At 36.9% G+C, this 26404-nt stretch overlaps 1 protein-coding gene and 1 pseudogene across 2 annotated transcripts; one reads left to right on the top strand and one right to left on the bottom strand.

The window, feature by feature from the left end:
- Positions 1-8933: 8933 nt before the first annotated feature.
- LOC102406875 lies at positions 8934-9860 on the top strand (annotated as a pseudogene).
- A 5320-nt stretch (positions 9861-15180) lies between these two features.
- On the bottom strand, positions 15181-25764 carry LOC102413753 (olfactory receptor 2W3-like). 2 transcript variants are annotated; one of them, XM_044925479.2, is made up of 2 exons: positions 25738-25764; positions 15181-16080 (listed from the first exon to the last, which is right to left on the bottom strand). In XM_044925479.2, exons 1-2 carry the CDS (start codon positions 25762-25764, stop codon positions 15181-15183), a joined length of 927 nt encoding a protein of 308 aa, XP_044781414.2. The 2 variants fall into 2 exon arrangements, with proteins under 2 accessions (XP_044781414.2, XP_025152114.3); XM_025296329.3 differs by lacking the exon at positions 25738-25764 and having other exon boundaries at positions 15181-16255.
- Positions 25765-26404: the final 640 nt, after the last annotated feature.

Raw genomic sequence — 26404 nt, 5'->3', positions numbered from 1 at the left:
AGACATTACTTTGCAAACAAAGGTCCATCTAGTCAAGGCTATGGTTTTTCCTGTGGTCATGTATGGATGTGAGAGTTGGACTGTGAAGAAGGCTGAGCACTGAAGAATTGATGCTTTTGAACTGTGGTGTTGGAGAAGACTCTTTTGAGTCCCTTGGACTGCAAAGAGATCCAACCAGTCCATTCTGAAGGAGATCAGCCCTGGGATTTCTTTGGAGGGAATGATGCTGAAGCTGAAACTCCAGTACTTTGGCCACCTGATGCGAAGAGTTGACTCATTGGAAAAGACTCTGATGCTGGGAGGGATTGAGGGCAGGAGAAGAAGGGGACGACAGAGGATGAGATGGCTGGATGGCATCACCGACACAATGGACATGGGTTTGGGTGGGCTCTGGGAGTTGGTGATGGACAGGGAGGCCTGGCGTGCTGCAATTCATGGGGTCACAAAGAGTCGGACACGACTGAGCGACTGAACAGAACTGAATTGAACTGATGGGACTGGATGCCATGATCTTCGTTTTCTGAATGTTGAGTTTTAAGCCAACTTTTTTGCTTTCCTCTTTCACTTTCATCAAGAGGCTCTTTAGTTCCTCTTCACTTTCTGCCATAAGGGTGATGTCATCTGCATATCTGAGGTTATTGATATTTCTCTCGGCAATCTTGATTCCAGCTTGTGCTTCTTCCAGCTCAGTGTTTCTCATGATGTACTCTGCATAGAAGTTAAATAAGCAGGGTGACAATGTACAGCCTTGACATACTCCTTTTCCTATTTGGAATCAGTCTGTTGTTCCATGTCCAGTTCTAACTGTTGCTTCCTGACCTGTATACAGGTGTTTCAAGAGGTAGGTCAGGTGGTCTGGTATTCCCATCTCTTTCAGAATTTTCCACAGTTTATTGTGATCCACACAGTCCAAGGCATTGGCATAGTCAATAAAGCAGAAATAGATGTTTTTCTGAAACTCTCTTGCTTTTTTGATGATCCAGTGGATGTTGGCAATTTGATCTCTGGTTCCTCTGCCTTTTCTAAAACCAGCTTGAACATCTGGAAGTTCACGGTTCACATATTGTTGAAGCCTGGCTTGGAGAATTTTGAGCATTACCTTACTAGCGTGTGAGATGAGTGCAATTGTGCCGTAGTTTGCAAAGTGCATTCTTTGGCATTTCCTTTCTTTTCCTTTCTTTCTTTGCAGATGTATATCTGCATAAACATGTTCAATTTAAAGAATAATTTAAAAGTGGGGGTTCATGATATCTCCACTGATAACTAAAACCTGGTCACTACCCCGGACTGTCTGTAACTAATTGCATTCCCTTTTCACCCCACTGATCTTAACTTTGTTATAATCAGCTTTTTAATATTCTTTTTAGTTTTGGCTATAACATGCGAAGAGTTGATTCATTGGAAAAGACTCTGATGCTGAGAGGGATTGGGGGCAGGAGGAGAAGGGGACGACAGAGGATGAGATGGCTGGATGGCATCACTGACTCGATGGACGTGAGTCTGAGTGAACTCCGGGAGTTAGTGATGGACAGGGAGGCCTGGCGTGCTGCGATTCATGGGGTCACAAAGAGTCGGACACGACTGAGCGACTGATCTGATCTGATAACTTTTGACTATAACCATAGTGTTTACCACCCGTGTTTGCATTCATAAGCAACAATTTGTTTTACCATTTTTCAACTTTATGTCAAGGGATTGATTACTTGGTGAATTTCAAATTTTTCTCGGCTCTTTTTGGAGAAAGACCTCGTTTTGATTTGTTTAGCTGTAGTTTGTGTAGTGCTCTGTTGTATGAAGAGGTCAAAATTTACCTGTTTTGTTGTTGATAACATTTGGATCGTTTTCAAGTTTTGGTTGATACAAACAATGCTTCTTTGAGCATTCTTATATATGTCACTTGAGGTAGGTGACCAAGAATGACTTTAGAGAAGAATATTCTATCCAGGAGTGTAATTGCAGGTCAGTATTGCTAGATAACAGCCAAACTATTATCAAAAGAGATTTTGCTAACTAATACTTGCAGCAGTAAGAGTAAACTGGGAAGAAATGCATTAGTAGCAGGTTTCTATTCAATCCCTCCTCTGGACGACTTAAGCAGATTTGTCTTAACTAGACCTCCTTATAAATATGATGAGATTTAACTAGTATTACATAACAGAAAATTTTAATCTATGAATGTTTTTAGTAATGGGTAGTTTAGCAGAAAATTATCAAGAAAACTGAAATTTATGAATATATGGGAAGCAGTTGGCAATAAAATGTAAATTATTCACAGAAGCTCTCTATGCTTGTCTGACTAATAGCATATGGAAACTGAGATGCTTCAAACCTAAATGGCTTTCTCTGAGCTAGCTTGTACTGCTAACTAGCAGTCATGTATTACTCTGAAACAAAATGTGTTCCCATCTTGAAAAGGGGATTTAATTTCACTTTTGAAACCGCCTTTGAAGTTTAGAGCTAAAGTTTTTCAAAGTCAGGTGTTGTTTATACCTGCCTTTTCCCTATATTGTCAAGATAAACTGTTTTGAGATAATTTAACTGAATTAACTTTGAACTTGACTTAAACAGACACAAGGCCCATCAACTTCCTTCTATTTTTCTTTAGCCGAAATCATGTGAAACGTAAAGGCAAAGACTAGTTGAATTTAAACAAACCATGTCAGTTTTGTTAAAAAAATGATAATTTTTCTCTTTATTGTTTGAGTAGACAATTAAAACCTTTGGGTATAAACTGAGCAATGTATACTTCTATACACTGATTTTTTTTTTTCCTTAGCCACATTAGATGTTTAGTAGTAAATGTAGTGGTTTACATTGACCATAAAAGATAAGAATGTGCTTAATTACTGCATTAGCTCTATAATCCCTTATAAGTGGTTATGAATTATACTAAGTGAAAAATAATCTGCATATTTATGTTTAATATTAAGTAACTGAATGAAGTTTTCATTATATATTTATATGTAAAAGTTGTTTTTGCAATTGTAAGAGAAAATCTCATGTTTTGTGAAACATCTGAATTATTCAAAGATGAGAGCTAAAATAACTGGGAGGTCTAGGAAATTATCAGTCATCTGTCAAATATGTGAAATTATAAAAGAGGCAGATTTTGTGTCCTCTGCTATTTTCCTTGATATTCATTTTCCCTGATGGTTGGAATCTCTGGACAGCGAGGTGACATCAGTTGATTAACACTTAAGGACACACATTCACCAGAGATTTCAGCCAGGTTTAGTTTTTTTCTCTGTGTCAACCCAGTCACAGTGCAGTTTCATACCACCTTCTCTTGTTGCCTACATGGGTCTGTCAAAACAGCCAGGTCATTGTATTCAGGAGGTAATACTAAGAGTTCAAAACTACCTCTCTTTATCTTTCTACCATGAGATAGAATACATATCCCCAATACCACATGAAGATATGTGAAGTCATCATGAGAAAACAATTTATGGCTTAAGAAAAATTTCAGGTTAATCTGGTGCTTGATTGCACTCATTCCAAACAACCTGCTTTCTGATTTTATATATCCAAGTTCCAGTCCCCAGTACTGTGTTAAAGTAGCAACTTGGATATTAGCTAGGAAAAGAGCTTTGGTTCCACAGATAAGGTGAATAAAAGTAAGTAAAGTGGAACTAAGTTTCTATTGCTTTAGGAATCGGCAAATTAGATTATTTTCAGTGGTGATTGTTCTTGAAAAGCTCAGTTGGTTAGCATATATGTCAGTTGGCAAAATGAACAGAAATTCCTACAGAAATTCAACAAATATAAGAACTAAACTCAATTGTTTATTTTAGAGGCCAACACTTTATTCTTAGACATTTCATTCTATTTTAGTACATTCATTATAACACAGTATGTACACATGAAAATAATTTAAATACAGCATATTTAGCTCTAGTAAAACATGCATTTAGAAACAGGATAATAATGCATGTCTGAATGTAAAACTATATGCTTCCATTTCTTCCTCTGGGTCCTTATTTTCTGTGAAATTACACAATATTTCTCAAAATCTACTGTCACCATCTATGTTTTTTAATGTTCATTTTTTTCAGAGGTACAAAAATATCTAAAATATACATGGAATCTTCCAAATGCTAGGTTGACAGTGACAAGGAATATTGTGTCAATGTGTCAAAGCAATAGTAACTCAGTCATAGGCCTGAGGCAGCAGAAATTTTGCAGAGACTTCAAGGTTCATTGAGAAACTGGATAAGACAGAGTCTGAATGTTAAAAATATGTGAATGCTGTATAATTTGAAATATCTTAAAAATTATTATCTTGAAATCTCCTGTCTTTAAAATGTGTGGTTTACCTACTGAGTAACCAGTTGTATTAAAATACGTATTCTTCCACTCAAATTTTAGTCATATTATTTGTCAGTATTGTGCAATTATTGTAATTGCAAACTATTATCTCTACCACCTGATGTGTGTCAGTACTAAGCATTTAACTTCTTTTATTTGATGCCTATTCTCTTGATTAGAATAGTAAAATTGTGTTCCTGTGAGATATCATTTTCCATTTTTAAAATAATTGTTACACAGAATGTCATCTTTGTCTTATAGAATCTGTTTATTTTAATTTTACCTATTTAAATTTTTCTACATAAACTTTGTTGTTTTTCAATTATTTCTTTTTTGTATCCAAGTAATAACTTATATATAATTTTTATGGCAAGACTTTCTTATATCATGTCACATAATGATGGTTAACACAGACACCATTTTTTGTTCCTGTAGTTAGAGTGAATGTGTCTAGTATTTCCAGTCATTATTTACATAGTTTGTCTAATAGAGATCAAGATTTCTTACTGCATTAAGTCAACTGATGCTTGTGTTAACATAGATGACAATTCCCAGTGAAATTACACAATTCTTTAAGTACGTAGGAAAGAAATGAGAATTTCTAATTAACCTTATCCAAAACATATTTCTTCTCTTGGAAGACTGCCTTTTGCGGTGGTGTGAATAGTTTTAAGAGAAATTGATTTTGAGTAGGAAAGTACAAAAGGAGCAAGGTGACCTGGAACAGCAGAATATATTAGAGAATTAATGGGTTAATGCTTCTAGCACCAAGAGATTTCCCATATCCAACTTTACTTAAGGATAATAATTTTCCTGAATGTAAAAAAAAAAAAAAGAATTAGTATCTTAGTATAGTATACATTAGGATACATTATAGTATATAGTATGTATATTAGTATACATTATTAAGATATATAGTATCTTAGTATACATTAGTCGGAGCAGGCGATGGCACCCCACTCCAGTACTCTTGCCTAGAAAATCCCATGGACGGAGGAGCCTGGTAGGCTGCAGTCCATGGGGTCGCAAAGAGTCGGACACGACTGAGCGACTTCACTTTCCCTTTTCACTTTCATGCATTGGAGAAGGAAATGGCAACCCACTCCAGTGTTCTTGCCTGGAGAATCCCAGGGACGGGGGAGCCTGGTGGGCTGCCGTCTATGGGGTCGCACAGAGTCGGACACGACTGAAGCGACTTAGCAGCAGCAGCAGTATACATTAATATCCTAATTATGTTTCAGTGTGCTCTCTATGTGGATTCAATTTTAACATAAAGAGAACGTTATATTCTTTTTTCTATTTTAGTTGGTGTCTTCTTTGCCTGACACTTTATATTTCAATCTAAAATCATTCGTTTTTATCTGTCATGTAGGTAGCCATTCAGCATGCTTTTTTGTTTATCCTCTAAAGCAGTAAATGGTTTATGCAACTTTATCTCATATCCCAAGTATTTTTTTTTTCAAATAGAAGAGTAGTTGACTTGTATATTTACTTCAGGTATACAGCATAGTGACTTTTTATTTTCAAGATTATACTCCACAAAAAGTTATTTTAAAATATTGGCTCTGTTCCCTATGCTATATGCTTGTATCTTGTTTATTTTGTACCTAGTAGTTTTTAACCTCTTCATCCACTGCCCCTGTCTCACCCTTTTCCCTCTCCCTTTCCCCACAGGTAATCACTAGTTTGTTCTTTGTATCTTTAAGTCTGTTTTCTTTTGTTATATTCATTTGTTTTAGTTTTTAGATTTCACATATAAGTAAAAACATAAAGTATTTGTCTTTCTTTGTCTAACTTTGCTAAGCATAATACTCTCCAGGTTTGTCCATGTTGTAAATGGCAAAATTTCATTCATGGCTGAGTAATATTCCATTGTACCTATCTATCTATATAAATATACACCACATCTTCTTTATCCATTTATCTATTGATGCATACTTCATAGGTTGCTTCTATATCTTGGCAATTGAAAATAATGCTGCTATGAAAATTGGAGGATTTTACCTTTTGTCAGCTGCCTTCTTGGTCCTTATTGATATGATAATGTTCAAATAAATTATTATTTTATTATACTGTGTTATTATGTTAGTGTTTTCCCTGAATGAATTAGCATTTTATTTTTTCCCTCCTTTACTTTGCTAAATACTTCATTAGGTACATTAAAAATAATTTGCCAGCAGTACATTTCAGATGACTATATTATATTTATATATGTGTTCATGAGACTGAACCATGATTTTTAAATTTGCTCTTCTGAGCAGGTGTGAATCAGGGGGATGTAGAATGTCATTGTACATGGAAACTGTAATGGTACTTTTTTCTCATACTTTTATGATTAATTTTATTATGAAATTTTTGGACCCAGATTTTTTTGTGGATACCATTGATCACGTCATTATAAAAGTCAAAGAAAGTATAAAATACTACATCCTCTATACCACATGTACTGCCTTTGAATTTTAATATATTCATTTACTTGATGATAAGGTAATAGGTATTTAAAAGCACAAACTTAGATATTAAAAGGACTTGGGTTTCTATTAAAATGGGAATTTTATGATTCTGGTTAAGTTAGTTAACTACTTTAACCTATTTTTTCATATGTAAAAGGGAAATGGTAAATTTCAATTTTTTGGAGTTGTGATTATGCTTGTAAAGGTTTTAGAACATAAAACAGTAATACCAGTAATTATGTTGTTAATTGATATGTAGGTAGCATATCTGTCCAGCATTCAACCTTTGGATGCTTTATTTTTCAAACTTTAAATGTGAACATTTTTTTTTACTAATTAAAGATTGTTTTTGCAAGATATGCATGTATTCTTCCATACTGTTGTCATGTGATTGAGTGTGAAGTTAAATTAGTTCAATCCTTCTTATATATGAAGTATTAAATTTCTGTTTTGTGTGCTTTTATATTTCAAAACTTATGATATTTTGGTTGTTTGCTTTCCTTACAACTAAATTTATGGGACAAGGAAGATATTTATGGTAGTGATAGAGGAATATTTCCCAGTGGCCCTTTCTATCACCGACTCTTCTTTTGTTTGCCCTTTACTTTTCCCTTATGCAGATTTTATTAACATTTATTTTAAGCTAATTTTGTACCAATTTATTTAATACATCAATAGGTTCTACACTCAAACCTGATTCAAATTTTTAAAATTTTGGAAGAGTTAAAAATTTACTTTATGTCTAACAATTTGAACATGATAGAACTGAATTATTTATTTTCTAATGCCACTTAGGGTAGCGTATAACCATGCTTATGCAAGGACTTTCCTTGTGGCTCAGCTGGTAAAGAATCTGTCTGCAATGCAGGAGACCTGGGTTCAACTCCTGGGTTGGGAAGATCCCTTAGAGGAGGGAAAGGCTACCCACTCCAGTATTCTGGCCTGGAGAATTCCATGGACTGTATCGTCCATGGGGTCACAAAGAGTTGGACATGACTGAGTGACTTTCACTTCACTTCATGCTTATGCAAATACTAAATAGTTCGATGAAAATGATAATCAACTAACCTTAGGAATGGCAACGTGCTTGGTTTAGTATAACTTATGCTTCAAGATTGCAAATATAAATTAGCCTATTGTAGATGGAGGTGCTTAGATTTTTATAATAACATAATATCCTTTTCTTTATGCCATTCCTTATATTAGTTTTAGTTTTATATTCTATCTTTGACCTGTCAGTGCACTGACAATGTATATGTCTTTATCTCTATGCATTTAATTATTTATCATAGAGAGCAATGTAGAGCATTCTACTTTATGCACAGATTACACAATTAGATAGCTTTAAAAATGTTTATCTTGATTAAAATGTTGGAAGTGAATAATCCTACTTCCGTTAGAAGTCCATGCACTGTGGTTATTGGTACTTTGTGAAAATGAAATCAACAGAAAGAAGAGGTAAGTGTTGGTGACATCAATGAAATTTTGGAGTTCTTATTATGGTGTAGTAATTTTAGTTATCTTGAGGACATGAGTTAAGCATTGTAATTATTATAATTGAATGGTCATATTTTTAGGCTCTATTTATTTGTTTTCCTACCATACCAAGACCAAGGTAGCATTCACAAATATGTTAAAAGAGTAGAGAAGCAATTTTTGCCAAAAGCTTTGTATGCAGCATTGCTTCTCTACTGTATATTCTTATAGTACTTTAAATCCTATTAAACTCAATCTGAGAAAGACCTTTTATATCTATGATGCATGGAAACACAAGGTCTACTATTTGATTTTTCTTATATTAAACATCAACATCATTATTTTTGGTAATGTAGAACTAAGTTGATATGCCATGCCATGCCATGCCATGCTAAGTCATTTTAGTCATTTCCTCCTCCAGGGGATCTTCCCAACCTAGGGAGCAAACCTTGATCTCTTATGTATCATGCATTGGCAGATGGGTTCTTTACCACTATGCCACCTGGGAAGCCTCAAATTGGTATAATGTATGTTGATTTCAATGAATACATCATCTAACCAGATAGTTGCATATAAAATCCCATGGCCCTGTCTTTTAACGTAATAGATTTACCACCTCCCTAGGCCCTCCCCCTTTTGGAAGATACTTTTTAAAATTTTAAATGCTTTGTCTTGACAGGAGCCATGTGCTAACAAAGGATGGAACAGAAAAATGGAAATTCTTTCACTGGGTTTATCCTACTGGGGTTCTTTGACAGACATCAACTGGAACAAGTTCTTTTTGTGGTTCTTTTGATCTCCTACATCTTCACTTTGCTGGGAAACACAACCATCATTGCATTTTCCTACTTGGACCCACGTCTTCACACCCCTATGTACTTTTTCCTCTCTAACCTGAGCTTTCTGGATCTGCGCTACACCACAAGCATCGTTCCCCAGTTCTTGGTTAATCTCAGTGGAGCAGACAAATCCATCTCCTTCGGTGGCTATGTAGCTCAGTTCTTCATCTATCTGGGATTGGGATGCACAGAATGCTTTCTCTTAGTATTCTTGGCATTTAACCACTGTGAAGCTTTTTGCAGGCCCCTTCACTACACAGTAATCATGCACCCCCGTCTGTGTGCCCTGATGGCTTCCGCTTCATGGATCACTGGTTTTGCCAACTCCTTATTGCAGACAGTGTATATCTTCCTTTTACCACTTTGTGGGAGAAATAAATTAGACCGCTTTCTTTTGTGAGATCCCTCCTTTTCTCAAACTTGGCAGTGTTGACACCACTATGAATGTATATGTGACCTTCTTTGGCAGTGTCATCATTCTTGCCTTAATCATGTTCTCCTAAGGTCAGATTGTCAGGGTGGTCTTAAGAATAAAGTCCACCATAGGGCAGAGAAAAGGGTTTGGCACGTGTGGATCCCACCTCACGGTGGTCTCCCTGCTCTTTGGCACAGCCATCTATGTGTATCTTCATCCCAGCAGCAGCGACTTCCAGGATCAGAACAAGTTCATGTCTCTCTTCTACACTGTCATTATCCCCATGACCAACCCCCTCATATGTACACTGAGGAACAGGGATGTGAAGTGAGGATGAAGAAGGTACTTTGGAAGGACTCTGACTCCAGATGATGGCTGAGAAGGACAGCTTAATGAAAGCAATTGAACATCAGAGCTCTTTAGATGTATGTGTGTGTCCCCCATGAGTCATCTGAAATTTCCTCTGATAACTCTGAGGGAATTTCTTTACTTCAGTGTGGTGCATCGGTGCTCAGTCATATGCAACTCTTTGATCCCATGAGCTGTAGGACACTAGGCTCCTTTGTCCATGAAATTTCCCAGATAAGAATATTGGATTGGGTTACCATTTCCTTCTCCAGGGTATCTTGCCGACCCAGGGATTGAGCCCATGTCTCCTGCATTGGCAGGTGGATTCTTTATCACTGAACCACAAGGTAAGCCCTTTTTCATTTCATTCTTTTACAAAAATGAGTGCTCCAAACCTGGTTATTGGATTCATTTCAACCTACAGAGATGATGACGAACTGTTCCTGGAGCATTTATGTTTTTTAAAAAAGTTTTTAAGCAGTTTGAATTAATACAGAATATCTCATCCTAAAATATACCTAAAGAACATAGAAAATATTCTGAGCTGAAAGCAACTAAGCAGTAAATGCTGAAAAAACTCACCATTTTCTGCCTAAAACAGTACACATTCTCCTTTTCATATAGACTCTTATCAACCCAGAGATGGCACCAGAGGAGTCTAAAAACAAACCTTGTTAAACTAACCCTTATTGCTATTAAGGAAGATAAGTACTACCTAGCTATAGTTGGGCCACCTCTAGTCCAGACCCCTTTGTCTTGTCAATTTTTCACAAATATATTGGTTCTTTGTCTAAAAGGAGCTTACTGGTTTGCCCTTCTTGGGTTTTTCATTCTCTTGTGAAAGCTCCTATGAACACGTAAAAGTTCAATAAGATTTGTATGCTTTTCTCCTGTTTATCTGTCTTTGTCAGTTTAATTTTCAGACCCAGCCAGGACCCTAAGATGGTGGAGGAAAATTTTTTCCTTCCCTACAGGCTGCACTGGTTTTTATTATTTGCAACCGTATTTGGGAACATTATCCCATTTCTATTTGCAAAGAGACATGTAAGAACATACTATGAAGTACAGCAAAAATAAAAGCATGAAACCATTATAAAAATAAAAAATAAAATCAATATAAAAATAAAAGCAAGAAACCAATAAAAGCACTGTAAGGAATACTAGTATTTTAGCATTTTCTGACAATTGCTAAAGAGATATCACTTTTTCTTACATTTTGATTGTGGCTTTACTATAAAGTTCATGGGTTGAATGCATTAGCTTTTTCAGAGAAATAGGTGGAGGCAGCTGTAAAAAAAAAGTTGAGGCTCAAAGAAAAACTTTCTAACACCAATCCTGATAAAGCCATCCGGAAATTAGGCCCAACTGTGATTTCACTTGTGTGGCAGCCATATTATGTAGCATCTGTTTTGGAGAAGGCTGTAGACAGGAAACACTGAGTGAAGGGTGTGATTCACTGCTGCCAGGGACAGCGGCAGCCACTAGCTGTAATAACACCAGGCGGTATTTACATATAGTTTTGCATATAGCCTGAAAAATGCTGATGTGAGGCATGGGAGTTGGTCATTTTAACCTTCTTCCTTTTTAAAAATGACCTTTAAGAACATTATCATGTCTGAATAGTACATGACCTAAGTTCTATTTCATATTCTACACATTTCACTGACAATAATTCAGCAAAATTTCAAACAGTAAAATATATTTAGATTACTGTCCTGATACTATTGAACAAATTCTTTGATTCAGGCATCAATTGGTCAGGGCCTTTGTATCTTACATCTAGCAAAGGCCCCATATATATTCTAAAAATATGAAAAAGAGTCCCTTATTTCCATGAATCCCCATGTTCTGCAGATGCTTACTCAAATAAATTTACCTGGAAAAAATTTAAAGAATAAATAATGTACATATTAATTTTGAAAGATTCTGTTCACCTAAGCTTTACAAGCAACCATCTCCCTATGAAGTAAACTCTTAAACAATTCTGAATAATAAATATAAATATCCCAGAAAAATTTAATCTGACAGTCTAGCCCTTAGATCACTGATCAAGCTCAGTTTGTAATGTAAACTACAACATGCTACATTTTGACTTGTACTTGGATTTAATAGCATAGAAAATATATTATGGGCTTCCTTAGTGGCTCAGATGGTAAAGAATCTGCAATGCAGGAGACCAGGTTTGATCCCTGGGTTGAGAAGATCCCCTGGAGAAGGGAATGGCTACCCACTTCAGTATTCTTGCCTGGAGAATTCCACGGGCAGAGGAGCCTAGAGGGTTTACAGTCCATAGGGTCGCAAAGATTCTATTCACCTAAGCTTCACAAACAACCATCTCCCTATGAAATAAACTCTTACAGTTCTGAAATCTGAATAATAAATATAAACACCTTAGAAAAATTTAATCTGACATTCTAGCCCATAGATCCCTGATCAAGTTCAGTTTGTAGTATACACTGCAACATGCTACATTTTGACTTGTACTTGGATTTAATAACATAAATAATACATTATATGTTAATGTGCTATTGCACACATGTAAATACATATATACACATTTACAAAGCATGCATTACACATGCAGTCTCTCCTTTTTTTTTTTCCACATGCAGTCTCTTGTAGGTCAATCTCTTAACTCTTTCTGAAGATGATTAGTAGAAGAATATATGTTTCCTTTAGCTCTCTATTACTTAGAAGTTATATCCTTACATATAATGAAATTTCTATGATTTCTGAAATAAGTACAAAATACACACAAGTGAGTGTTGGTCCATAGTTTATTCCTGCAAGTCACACTGAAAAGAAAAAACAGTTAACGTGGGGGTGGTAGGTGTATGCTTTTGTTAGAACTTACAACACTAAAGGTCTCCATGGAACAAGTTGTTGTTGTTCAGTCTCTAAGTCGTGTCTAACTCTTTGTGACCCCATGGACTGCAGCATGCCAGGCTTCCCTGTCCTTCACTATCTGCTGGAGACTGCTGAAACTCATGTCCAATGAGTCAGTGATGTCATCCAACCATCTCATCCTCTGTCACCCCCTTCTCCTCTTGCCTTCAATCTTTCCCAGCATCAGAGTCTTTTTCAACAAGTCAGCTCTTCTCATCATGTGGCCAAAATATTGGAGCTTCAGTATCAGTCCTTCCAATGAAAATTCAGGGTTGATTTCCTGTAGGAGTGACTGTTTTGATCTCCTTGCTGTCCAAGGGACTCTCAAGAGTCTTCTCCAGCATCACAATTCTAAAGTATCAATTCTTCGGCTCCTCAGCCTTCTTTCTTCTTTGTGGTCTGACTCTCACATCTGTACATGAATACTGGAAAAACCACACCTTTGACTATATGTATCTTTGTCATCAAAGTGATATCTCTGTTCTTTAGTCTTCTTTTGTCTAGGTTTATCATAGCTTTTCTTCCAAGGAGCAAGCATATTTTAATTTTGTGGCTTTCGTCACCATCCACAGTGGAACAGATTATACCTTCTATTGTCATAATAAACATACATACATTTTTTGAAATTTTGAAGTGCCATTTTTTCAGGTCCTGAATTGAGCAATATAATAAGCAGAAAAAATGTAGAAATGGAAGAAATTTAAAGTATTACCACATATCTTGGAAAGATGGCAGTATCAGCAGTGGCATGATTTTTTTCCTTTCCTGTCTCCTTTACTTCCTTCTTTTCCACTTCCTTTCTTCCTTTCTTCTTTCCTCCCCCCCTCCTTCTCTTCATTCTTCCATTTTTTCTTTTCACTTTTATTGAGGTATAATTGATGTACAGTAACCTCACATATTTAAAGAGTATAATTTAATGTTTTGATATATGTATATGTTTTCATCAATGCCATTTAAAATGTTGAGGAAAGTTGTTTGTATTACTAGTTTGCTGGGAATTTTTGTCAGGATCAGATGTTGAATATTATCAAATGTTTTTTCTGCATCTATTCAGATGATCACATGGTTTTTCTTTCTTTCGTTTGTTAATATGGTGAAATACATTGATTTTCAGGTCAGATAAGGCACATTCAGATTGGTATAGACATAGACTACTTTGACTGATTTTCAACTGTTTAACTGCATTCCTGGGATATTATTGGATTCTGTTTGTTAAAACTTTGCTTTGAATTTTTGCATCAATGTTTATAAGGGATATTAATCTGTAGTTTTTTTTGGACAAATTATACATCTGTGTAACAATCACTTAGATCAAGATGTAGAGTGTTTATATCACTCTAAAAAATTCCTTCATGTTCCCACCTTGTTAAAATCCCCAAAGAAAATCACTGCTCTGCTTTCCATTATCTTAGCTTAGTCTTTTGACTACCTGGAAGTTCATATAATTAGAATAATATGGTATTCGTGCTTTTGTTTTTGACTTCCCATGCAACAGGAAGTTTTTGAGGTCCATCCATATTATTGCATGGATCAATAGATTATTCATTTTCATTGATGAATAGAACTACATTTGGTGACTTATCACATTGTATCTATTTTTTCTTTGTAGATTTTTGCATTGTTTTTGGTTTTGTGCTCTAATGAACAAAACCTCTGTGAGACTTCTCTCACATAAATCTTTTTTATGGACATTTGTTTTCATTTCTCTGAGGAAAATACACAGGAGTGTAAATACTCAATCATAGAGGATATGTGCTTAATTTTATTAAAAAGGTAGCCAAACACTTTCCCAGAATAATTAAATCACTCTATATTTCACGAGCAACATATGAGGGTACCTGTTGCTCTCCATCTTTATTAATATTTGGTATTTTATGTTTCAATTTAGCTATTTTAATGATTATAAAGTGATATCTTGTGGTTTTCATTTTCATTTTCATGAAGATGAAAATAACGAGCACCTTTTCATGTGTTTTTTTGCCTTGCAGACATCTTACTTTGTGAAAAGTCTGGTTTTAGCTTTTTGCCCACTTTTCATTCAGTTGTTTGCCTTTTCATTATTTGTATACATTCTTGATATATTCTGGATACAAATCTTTATATATATTGATTCATGGTTTTAATGATTCATGGGGTTGCAAAGAGTCGGACACGACTGAGTGAATGAACTGATTGTTTTATTGGATTTCAGTTGGATGTGGACAACTGAAAAGAAGGAGAAAAGATGATTTGAAGTGTTAAACATAAGATATATTGAAAATTAATTTTTACCTAAATTTACCTGTTATCTAATCAGGATCATATTTGGCCTTTATAGTACATATTTCCAAATTCCATCCCTGGAGATTTTTATTGGGTTGGTAGAAATGTTTAAATAAATTAAAAATTTTTACATTAAGAATTATTTATTTCTATTAACTGAGTAAAAGAAGTAACCAGAAAACTAGTCACTATCACCTTACTTTCTAGACACAAGTCTCCTGAGTGCACCATTTACATCCTTATTTCTCAGTGTATAGATGACAGGGTTCAACATGGGAGTCACCAAGTTGTAGAAGAGGGTAAGGAATTTCCCTTGGTCCTGAGATGAATTATTTCCTGGTTGCATATACATATAGACAATATTCCCATAAAACAAGGAGACTACAGTGAGATGGGACCCACATGTGTTGAAAGCCTTCCTCCTTCCTGCCGCCGACTTCATCCTCAGCACTGCAAGGGCAATGCAGCTATAAGAGATGAGGATCAACGACAGGGGCACCAGAACGATGATCACTGATAGGATGAAAACAGTGCTCTCTACAGCCACTGTATCCACACAGGCAATTCTTATCAGAGCCGGCATCTCACATAGGAAATGTTTCACCCTGCATCTCCCACATCGTGGCAGTTTCATAGTCACTGGAGACATAACCAAGGAGTTGAGAAGTCCAACTCCCCAGGCCACAGACACCAACTTCCAACAGAGCTGAGGGTGCATGAGGACAGAATAGTGGAGGGGCTTGCAGATTGCAGTGAAGCGGTCATAAGCCATGACAGCCAAGAGAACACATTCTGTGCCACCCAGTCCCAGGAACATGAAGAGCTGGATGGCACAACCCACATAACTGATGGTCTTGTCTGGGCCGCCTAAGTTGAAAAGCAGCTGGGGGATAGAACTGGTGGTAAAGCAGAGATCTAGGAAGGACAAATTAGTGAGGAAGAAGTACATGGGCGTGTGAAGGCTGGGGTCTAAGCGGGAAACCAGGATAATGACAGCATTGCCCACCAAAGTCACAAGGTAGAAGATGAGGACAAACATGAAGAGGATCTGCTCTAGCTTGGGTCTGTCTGAGAAACCCAACAAGATGAAGCCTTCCTGGCAACTCTGGTTGGTCATGACAGAGGATAATCAGTACACATCTGCAGGGGAGCAAATAGTAACACATTATATTCTTCATGAAGCAGGCTAAGGAATTCACAGAGAGAGGTGGGTCATATCAAGTAATTATGCAAAATAATTACTTAAAATTTAAATATTACATGTAGGTATAAATTATATATTTTAGGAATACTATCTTTTGTTTATTCTCTTTCTTTTGGATCCCCCCAATTACAATTATTGTGGAATATTAGGAAAACACAGATATACATGAAGGATAGGAAAAGATTACCCACATCCCAAAAACAACCACACTGCAATATTGATTTATTTCTTTTCATTCTTTTGAGTATATGTAATTTATGGCATATATAAATTTATGGCATATTTCCGCCCTTATGGCAGAGAGTGAAGAGGAACTAAAAAGCCTCTTAATGAAAGTGAAAGAGGAGAGTGAAAAAGTTGGCTTAAAGCTCAACATTCAGAAAACTAAGATCATGGCATCTGGTCCCATCACTTCATGGCAAATAGATGGGGAAACAGTGGAAACAGTGTCAGACTTTATTTTGGGGGGCTCCAAAATCACTGCAGATGGTGATTGCACCCATGAAATTAAAAGACGCTTACTCCTTGGAAGGAAAGTTATGACCAACCTAGATAGCATATTCAAAAGCAGAGACATTACTTTGCCAACAAAAGTCCGTCTAGTCAAGGCTATGGTTTTCCCAGTGGTGATGTATGGATGTGAGAGTTGCACTCCTACTCGCCCTGTCTATCCTACAGGGGGGTCCGCGGCACCCTGAGTGGGGTCCTATCCGTCCCTAAAATTCAACACTGGGGGAAAGGGTTGGGGACCTACCTTCGAATCGCCTGTTCGGGCGCCACCTGCCGAGGTCCAGCCCCGGCTGATCCAGGGTATTCGAAGCGGGGATGACGTCGGCGAGGATCAGGATACAATAGCTTCAATTAGATATTAATTAGAGATGTAAAGAGTAATAGAATGAGAATAGCTCAGTAGGAAAATTCAGTGGAGAAAAGAGGCTGAGTAGCTTGGTTTATGCGGGAGACCAATAAAACTTCAAGACAAGAAGTTTGCACCACTTACGTAGGCCGCAGGCGTCCTTCCGTTCTCCCGAAGAAGAGGAGACACTGAGGCCTCCCCGGTCGGATCCTAGAAGCCCAGGTATAATTAGTAAGCATGGTGGGTTCCGCGCTCCAGATGGAGACTCAGCCAGAGGTTGAGAGAGAGCGACATGGGGAGACCAAGTTTCAGTGAACAAGGCCCACACTTTATTTTCCAAAGTAGTTTTTATACCTTAAGTTATGCATAGAGGATAATGGGGGAAGGGGTAGAGTCATGCAGTAAGCCAGGCTTTCTTCCTGCAAACTTATCATATGCAAAAGTTTCGGTGATTTGCATCATCTTCTGGCCCGGAGGCCTGTTAACATTTTAAGACCCTTTCTTCAGAAATCTTATTTTTCTCTAAAGGTGATTAGTCAAGCGCCACCCTCCAAAAGCCTTAGATAAAGTTGCATTCCTATGGAGCAAAGGTGTGGTGGGCTATAACAAGAAAAAGAATTAACTCAAGGGTCCCAGGTTACAAACATTAAAGCTACTATTTACACCAATTATATTAATCAATACACTGCCAGGGACACAGCAGGTAAGGGATATGGAGACTTAGCAGCAAACATTGGCCCAAGAAGTGAAAAACCCTTCACCAATACAATTTCTAATCAATCTTTTAACTGCTCAAAGGAATCTGTATTTAGACAATTTAGAACATCTCATGCCTCTCACAGTTGGGAGGCTCTGAGCAATCACATGTGGCCAGAAAAACCTATTCAGGCAGGCTAGAGGATTGCCAAAGGAGTTTGTAGGTTAAACACTGTCATACCCAGGAATTATTAACTGGAGCTGTAAGCTAACTCTTTTTTCAGAGAGAGGTAGTGGGGGACAGCCCCCCATAAAGTCAGAGGTGTAGGTGAGAGCACAAAGCAGAAAGTAGGCAGACTCTGGTTTTGGGGGTAGATGCTCGAGAATTTCCAGGGGGACTCCTGAGGCTCGATCCCGCCTTTGCATATGCCGAGCCTCCTTCCTCATGACCTTTGCCACGGGCGGAGTGCCTCACGCTGGCTCCCAGCAGTGATAGAATTCTAGTTGAACTATTCCAGATCCTGAAAGATGATGCTGTGGAAAGTGCTGTACTCAATATGCAATATGCACTCAATATGCAATATGCCGGCTCCTGGCAGCTGAGTGCCAAAGAACTGATGCTTTTGAACTGTGGTGTTGGGGAAGACTCTTGAGAGTCCCTTGGACTGCAAGGAGATCCAACCAGTCCATTCTAAAGGATATCAGTCCTGGGTGTTCATTGGATGGACTGATGCTGAAGCTGAAACTCCAATACTTTGGCCACCTCATGTGAAGAGTTGACTTATTGGAAAAGACCCTGATGCCGGGAGGGGTTGGGGGCAGGAGGAGAAGGGGACAACAGAGGATGAGATGGCTGGATGGCATCACCGACTCGATGGACATAAGTTTGAGTCAACTCTGGGAGTTGGTGATGGACAGGGAGGCCTGGCATGCTGTGATTAATGGGGTCGCAAAGAGTTGGACACGATTGAGCGACTGAACTGAACTGAATTTAACAAAATATAAATAATAGTGTGTTTATAAATTTTATATTCTACATTTCCTTTCATAATTTTACATTGTAAAAATTTGCTTTGGTTTTAAAGTTCTACAAAAATAATCATTAATGTCTGTATAATCTTCCTGTAGCTGTGTCATCATTTCTCCAATCATTGCTCCATAGTTAATTGTTAACAGTATTTCCAATATTTTAAAGGTCTTCATAGATTATAGAAGTACCTGTTTTACTGAACTCTAAAGCAGCTTGTTTTTCCTTAAATCTTTGGCAGTTGTTTGGTGTGCATGTGTTCATGCTTAGTCATGTCTGACTCTTTGTGACCCCATGGACTGTAGCTGGCCAGGTGCTCCTCTGTCCATGGAATTTTCCAGGCAAGAATACTGGAGTGGGTTGCCATTTCCTTCTCCAGAGGACCTTCCTGACCCAGGTGTGTCTCTTGCATTGGCAGGTGGATTCTTTTCATTTGGTCCCTGCCCGCACCTCCTAATCTCATATTGTTTAAACTGGGAGATATTAGCTATGAGGTTGATTAATTTTTGATGCTTATTAGCCTTCTGAATTTGGGTAAATGTTTGTCACTGAGCTAGTATGTCACATATCATAGAAAAATTCTATCACTAAAACTTGAAAGTGATGTTTTACTTAACAATTAAAATAGGAGTACAAGTTGTTCTTGTTTTTTTTTTTTTAACTCATTGGAATTCAAGACACAACCTTTCAATTTTTATTCAAAAATTTAATCCATAACAACACATAAATTATTTTGTAAGTGATGGGATTCTTATTTCTAATACTTTATTTTGGAATTCTTATTTTCTTTATTTATAAATATATTCTCTTGTATTTCATAAAAGTTCATTTTTATGAAATTATGTAGTTTTCAATGAATACTGTATTTTAAAAATTTCTTTCCTTTATAAATGAAGTGTATAATTTTATTTTTAACTGGATATAACTGTGAGGCAGACTTATAGTTCTTTAGATTACATAAATTATAAGATGCTTATCATTTTATATCAATAGAGACATATGTATAAAATGATATAAAGATTATAAATGATATAAAATAGAATGATATGATTTCATTTATATCACTTAGAAAATTACATATAAATTTTAATTCTATCATGTTGCTTTAAAAAATATGCTTTTTTATCCCCAAGTAAAGACTAATTGTCCAATTTAAAAAAGCCAGATAGCAGATGAATGGATAAGAAAGCTGTGGTACATATACACAATGGAGTATTACTCAGCCATTAAAAAGAATACATTTGAATCAGTTCTAATGAGGTGGTTGAAACTGGAGCCGATTATACAGAGTGAAATAAGCCAGAAAGAAAAACACCAATACAGTATACTAACACATATATATGGAATTTAGAAAGCTGGTAATGATAACCCTGTATTCAAGACAGCAAAAGAGACACAGATGTATAGAACAGTCTTTTGGACTCTGTGGGGGGGGTGGGGGTGGGGAGATGATTTGGGAGAATGGCATTGAAACATGTATAATATCATATGAGAAATGAATCGCCAGTCCAGGTTTGATGCAGGATACAGGATGCTTGGGGCTGGTACACTGGGATGACCCAGAGGGATGGTATGAGGAGGGAGATGGTAGGGGGGTTCAGGATTGGGAATGCGTGTACTCCCGTGCAGGATTCATGTTGATGTATGGCAAAACCAATACAATATTGTAAAGTAATTAGCCTCTAATTAAAATAAATAAATTAAAAAAATAAAAATAAAAAAGCCAGATAAGTCATTTTTTCATATTTAAAACCTATGGATCAATTCAAAAGTCATAAGCATGTGTTTTATAAAAACTTTTCAAGAAAAATCTCAAAATTCTTTCAATTCTTCCTAGAGCCAAAAATCCCCTTGCTTGCATTAGTAATTAAAGAAGTAAAAGTTTTAGGTTTACTTGAATGTGTCAGAAACACTTCCAAAATCAGAGAGTTTAAAATGCTCAAAGGTGATTTTTATGATCTGACATATAACAGGACATTTCTCAGCACCTTAAATTAACAAATTAATAAAGATGTTTCCTATACTCTATGTCCAGAATATGGTGTTTGAGTCAAAAGACTGTGTCAATATACTCTGTGTATTGGGCTATGAAATAATTTTAGCCTCATAAGTTTGATGTGAAATTACAGCTTTCAGTGCCACCTCTCCCTCAGGTGCTTAAAGAGTTTATGACTATCAGATACCACTTCAAATTGTTACTGTAACTAGTTCCTACTATAACTAGTGATGTTCTCTGGCCAAACAAGTATAAAACAAGATCTGGGAAGGATAAGAAAGAGTGAAGGAATCACATCTCCATCTCCACTTCTACACCACTATCTCATACACATTGATCTTTTACACACCATTACACATGTTTGTGAAATACATTGCACATCATAAACCATGTTAGATGTTTGTTATTATGATTACAAACAGAAAAAAACAGGTCTTTGTTACACATGATCAAGAAGAGAATCTTTCCCATGCTATTTTGGGTATAAATAATAGTAGTGTTATTACCAAACAGTTTTAGTCAGTTTAAATTAATTAAACCTGTAGAGATGGCCTAAGAAGAAAACTTAGATTTTTTTAAAAAATTTGTTTGCCTATTTATTTATGGCTACATTGCATCGTTGCTGTGTGTGGGCTTTCTTTAGTTGTGGTGAGTGGGGCTACTCTCTAGTTGGGTTGCTTGGGCTTGTCATTGCAGTAGCTTCTCGTGTGGAACCTGAGCTCTAGGCACTAGGGCTTTAGTAGTTACGGCACAAGGGCTTAGTTGTCCCACAGAATGTGGAATCTTTCTGGACCAGGGATCAAACCTATGCCCCCTGTATTGCAAGGAAGATTGTCAACCACTGGACTACCAGGGAAGTCTCCTGAGAAGAAAACTTTTGACTGAAAGTTATAGTCCAAGTGATTTTAAAAGACTTCTACTAATACATAGATTGATACAGCCTCAGATCAGGAAGGAGAAGGCAATGGCACCCTACTCCAGTACTCTTGCCTGGAAAATCCCATGGACGGAGGAGCATGGTAGGCTGCAGTCCATGGGGTTGCTATGAGTCGGACATGACTCAGCGACTTCACTTTCACTTTTCACTTTCATGCATTGGAGAAGGAAATGGCAACCCACTCCAGTGTTCTTGCCTGGAGAATCCCAGGGACAGAGGAGCCTGGTGGGCTGCTGTCTACGGGGTCGCATAGAGTCGGACACGACTGAAGCGACTTAGCAGCAGCAGTAGCAGATCAGGAAGTTCCGATTATGATCTTTGGAATAAGAATTACTGAAAATATTTATATTGATAAATAAATACATATTCAGCAAATATTTACTGAACCCTTGTTGTTTGCCAAACACTGTACTGTATGTCAGAGATAAAAGATTACTAAAATAGATAGCAATTTACTTCACTAATTTATAGTCTACTGGGAAAACAGACATTCATCAAAAACTCACACAATTAAATGTATAATGATTATCAGTGATACTAAGCCCTTACACTAGCACTGTGCTATGTTCTTGGGCTGCTTTATTTAATACTCATACCTGAATTTGAAGGATTTAGGCATTAAGTAACTTACCAAGGGTACACAGCTAGGAAGTTCTGGATGTGGAATTCAGATTCAGGTTTGTTTGACTCTCAAACCAAGTTTCTAAACACCATGGAGCCAAAACAGAAAGATAATGTGTTTACTCAATTCCCAAATATCACCTGTTGGATGCAGTTAAGATGGATTGAGTGCTCTGAGTCCTTTAATCATGATTTAGTCCCAATCAAAGAAGAATGTCAAAGTCTATTCAAGATAAATCAAGTTAGGGAAATGTCACCAAAAACTCAGTCTTCTCAAACAAATTTTAAAAGCATAGTTATTAATTAGCTCAAAGTTTGCTGGATTTTAAGTAGTAAAATAATCAATTCAAACATAATGTTATATATGGTGGTGGCGGTTTAGTTGCTAAGTTGTGCGGGACTCTTGAGACTCCATGGACTGTAGCCCACCAGGCTCCTCTGTCCATGGAATTTTCCAGGCAAGAATACTAGAGTGGGTTGCTATTTCCTCCTCCAGGGGATCTTCCTGACCCAGGGATCGAACTTGCGTCATGGCTGAGCCATCAGGGAAGCCCAGTGTTATATATAGACCAAGATAAATTGCTAAAAATAGCCTTTTTGGGAAACTAAATATTGCAAGTACAACCGAGAACAATTATTGAAAAGACTTTCAATTATTTCAATCATTAATAAAATAATTTAAATAATAAATAATTTAAATAAGAAAATAAAATATTTTCAGTTATTACAAGAATGATGTGACATAACTTGTTTTCCAGTAAAAATAGATAAAATATGCAAAAAATCTAGATTCATTTTAATGTTTTAAGTCAATAATTACAGCCAGAATATATAGTATGTGGCACACACACACACATGGATACTATTGGTTGCTCCTGTTTTTAAATTTTTTTAAATCTAATTTATTTCTTACTTATTGAACATTAATTTTCATTAGACAACTGGTGGGTGGAAATGTGTTCAGACATATGGGGAGAGCTCTGGTTGTTCTCTTAAGCAACCTTGCTAATCTGATTTGCCCTCATTTGTGATGGGTTTAGACGTTAGAAACCTAAGATCGATGTTGACAAGGCATGAGTTAATTGTTGACAAGAGGTAGGAGGTGTAGGATAGGAGGAGAAGTGGAAGGAAAGCAAGACAGAAAGTAGTTCTAAATGGGGTGAATCAAAGTATAGAAACAAGTATATCAGAAAAGTTACACTGTCGATGGAAGAATGACAATAACAGTGAAATAGCTGATAGTATTGGTTAAAGCACCATCAATAGATACGAAAATTGGTAGATCAAGGAGTCAAGGTATAAGTACAGGTTTAGAATTAGTAAATTGAGCCAAACAAGAAAGAGTTAAAAATTCCATCCTTGGAATGTGCAATTTGATGTTGGAAGATACTGTATAAATTTTTTTTTTCTGTTATTGACTTTTTGTCTACTTCTTATTGTGTTAATTTTGTGTATATTATTTTGATTAAAATACATGTTTTAAAGCAAAACTTATAATCTAGTTCTTTAGAAAAATATAGATGTAAAATATATAGCTCAAAATAGTATATTAGAACAATCGTTCAAACCATGACTCTACCCCTTAACAGTCTTATGACCTTGATCAAGATACACAACTGCTCTGTTTTCACTTTCCTTTTCTGTGAGATAGGGAAGGTAAAGTACAAATCTTATGGAACTTTAGGATGAAAGAATGAAATTATATACGTAGTTATATTGGATAGCATATTGAACTGTGTCATAGCAATGTAACAAAGACTACTTATTGTTTTAGTCTAATTATTATTTTCATTAACTTATTATCTTTCTTTTTTATTCTATTGTCAAGTCTTTTCTATTCCACTGTGAAATGGAACGCAAGAGAACATTTCAAAATTGGCATGGACAAAAATATCAAATGCTGTCAGTATGTTGCACAAAGAAAATAACAAAACCAAGAACTGCTCATATTGCCAAGCACAAATCTTGAGTGCTAGTATTGACGTTTCTCATATTTTGGATCTAATTTATTTCATATATTATTTTGAGTGATATATTCTTTATACTTGACTCGAATACCATTCATATGCTGATGGTTACCAAATCTTAGATTTTTATTCCAAAATATAGACCTGCATATTCTACTTTTTTCTGAATATTTTTATTTGAGTGACTAACAGTTGAGAAATAGATAGCATTCTGGTAATGAGCCCAGACACTGGAGCATGGTTTCAGATTCCAGCAGTGTTATTGAATAGCTAAGGGATTCCCTAGTGGCTCAGACGGTAAAGATCTGCCTGCAATTTGGGAGACCTAAATTCAATCCCTGGGTCAGGAAGATCCCCTGGAGAAGGAAATGGCAACCCACTCCAGTATTCTTGCCTGGAAAATCCCATGGATGGAGGAGCCACTGAATAGCTAAGAGACTTTGGACAAGTTACTTAAACACTCTGAATCCAACTTTATAATCTGTAAAATGGGCATAATAATAGTTCTAAAGAGAGTTGTTTAAAGAGTTAAATAAGTTAGTATTTGACATGCTTGAAAGTGAGTCACTCAGTCATGTCCAAGTCTCTGTGACCTCAGGGACTATACAGTCTTGGAATTCTCCAGGCCAGAATACTAGAGTTGGTAGCCTTTCCCTTCTCCAGGGGATCTTCCCAACCCAGGGATCAAACCAGGGTCTCCCACATTGCAGGTGGATTCTTTACTAGCTGAGCCACAAGGGAAGCCCAAGGATACTGTAGTGGATAGCTTATTCCTTCTCCAGGGGATCTTACCAACCCAGGAATCAAACCGGGGTCTTCTGCCTTTTAGGCAGATTCTATACCAACTGAGCTATCAGGGAAGCCTATAGATACACACATATATACACACTTTTAATTTGTTTGTTGAGTTATTTACCAGGACTTGAGTTTATCAGACAAGCTGAGTCTAGACATGCCCAGATACATCCCAAACAGAGGGGCAACCAGGCTTCAGTTTTCACAGAGATTATTGAGGCTATGGGAAATTGTTAGGCTCAGAAGAGCAGACAAATTTTAAAGAACTCCTATGAAAATTTGGATGTGAAATATGTTCTGAAATTTGGGAACATGGTATGTAGTGTGCTGATGGATGACGCTGACTTGATGCTCTCCTACTCTTGGTATGTCTCCATGTTCTCATTTTTTGCAAAAGCAGCAAAGAATAATGAGTAAGGCCACTTTGGTCAGATCAACCTTAATTTAAAGTAAGGCTCAGCCCTGGTTTGTAGCTGTGTAACCTTAGGCAAGTTATAATCACATGAGTGTCCTTAACTGTCCACTGAGATGAAAACCATAGTAACAATATCCCTCTCTCTGGAGTAAAGATTAAGAAGCTAATTTATGCATTGTTTCTTATTCTGCCTGTACTGCGCTTAGTCACTCAGTCCAACTCTTTGCGACCTCATGGACTATAGCCCACCAGGCTCTTCTGTCCATGGGGATTCTCCACGCAAGAATTCTGGAGTGGGTTACCATTTACTCCTCCAGCGTATCTTCCCAACCCAGGGATTGAACCCAGGTCTCCCGCATTGCAGGCGGATTCTTTACCATCTGAGCTATCAGGGAAGTCCTCTTGTTCTGCCTAATAATATCAAATACCTAAAGATTTATTATTATCACAATAGTTATATTCCTTGTAAGTGTTCCTGTCCTCACATAGCTCAAGAACTGCTGGGTTTTAAAGAAGGGTTACTTGTTGTGTTTATATGCAACACCTTTTTTTTTTTTTTTTTTTTATCCAGTCATCTGTTTCATCTAAGCAGTATACTGGAACTAGAGCAGTAAAGTCAACTGTGTTATTCAATTGGAGTTAGTGAGTTTGGGGTCTTATAATGTTGGAAGTAGAGAAATGAAGAATATGTCTATTTCAAAGTCCCGTTTGCCTGATCATACCTGCACTCCTGTCTTATTTTCTTTTCTTTTTCTATTACTATCTGTTCCACTGTCCCACGCCCCTAAGCTCGAGGCCAAGGGCGGCGGCGGGGAGGAGCAACCCCACGTTCAGGGAGCCGTGGCTTCGGGGGCGCAGGAGGGCCTAGAGGAGCTATCCCACATTGAAGGTCAGGAAGGGCAGCGG

The sequence above is a fragment of the Bubalus bubalis genome, chromosome 2, assembly GCF_019923935.1.
Source record: "Bubalus bubalis isolate 160015118507 breed Murrah chromosome 2, NDDB_SH_1, whole genome shotgun sequence".
Lineage (NCBI taxonomy): Eukaryota > Metazoa > Chordata > Mammalia > Artiodactyla > Bovidae > Bubalus > Bubalus bubalis.
The sequence above is the reverse complement of the archived record's forward strand: the minus strand, read 5'-3'. Positions and strand labels throughout refer to the sequence as shown.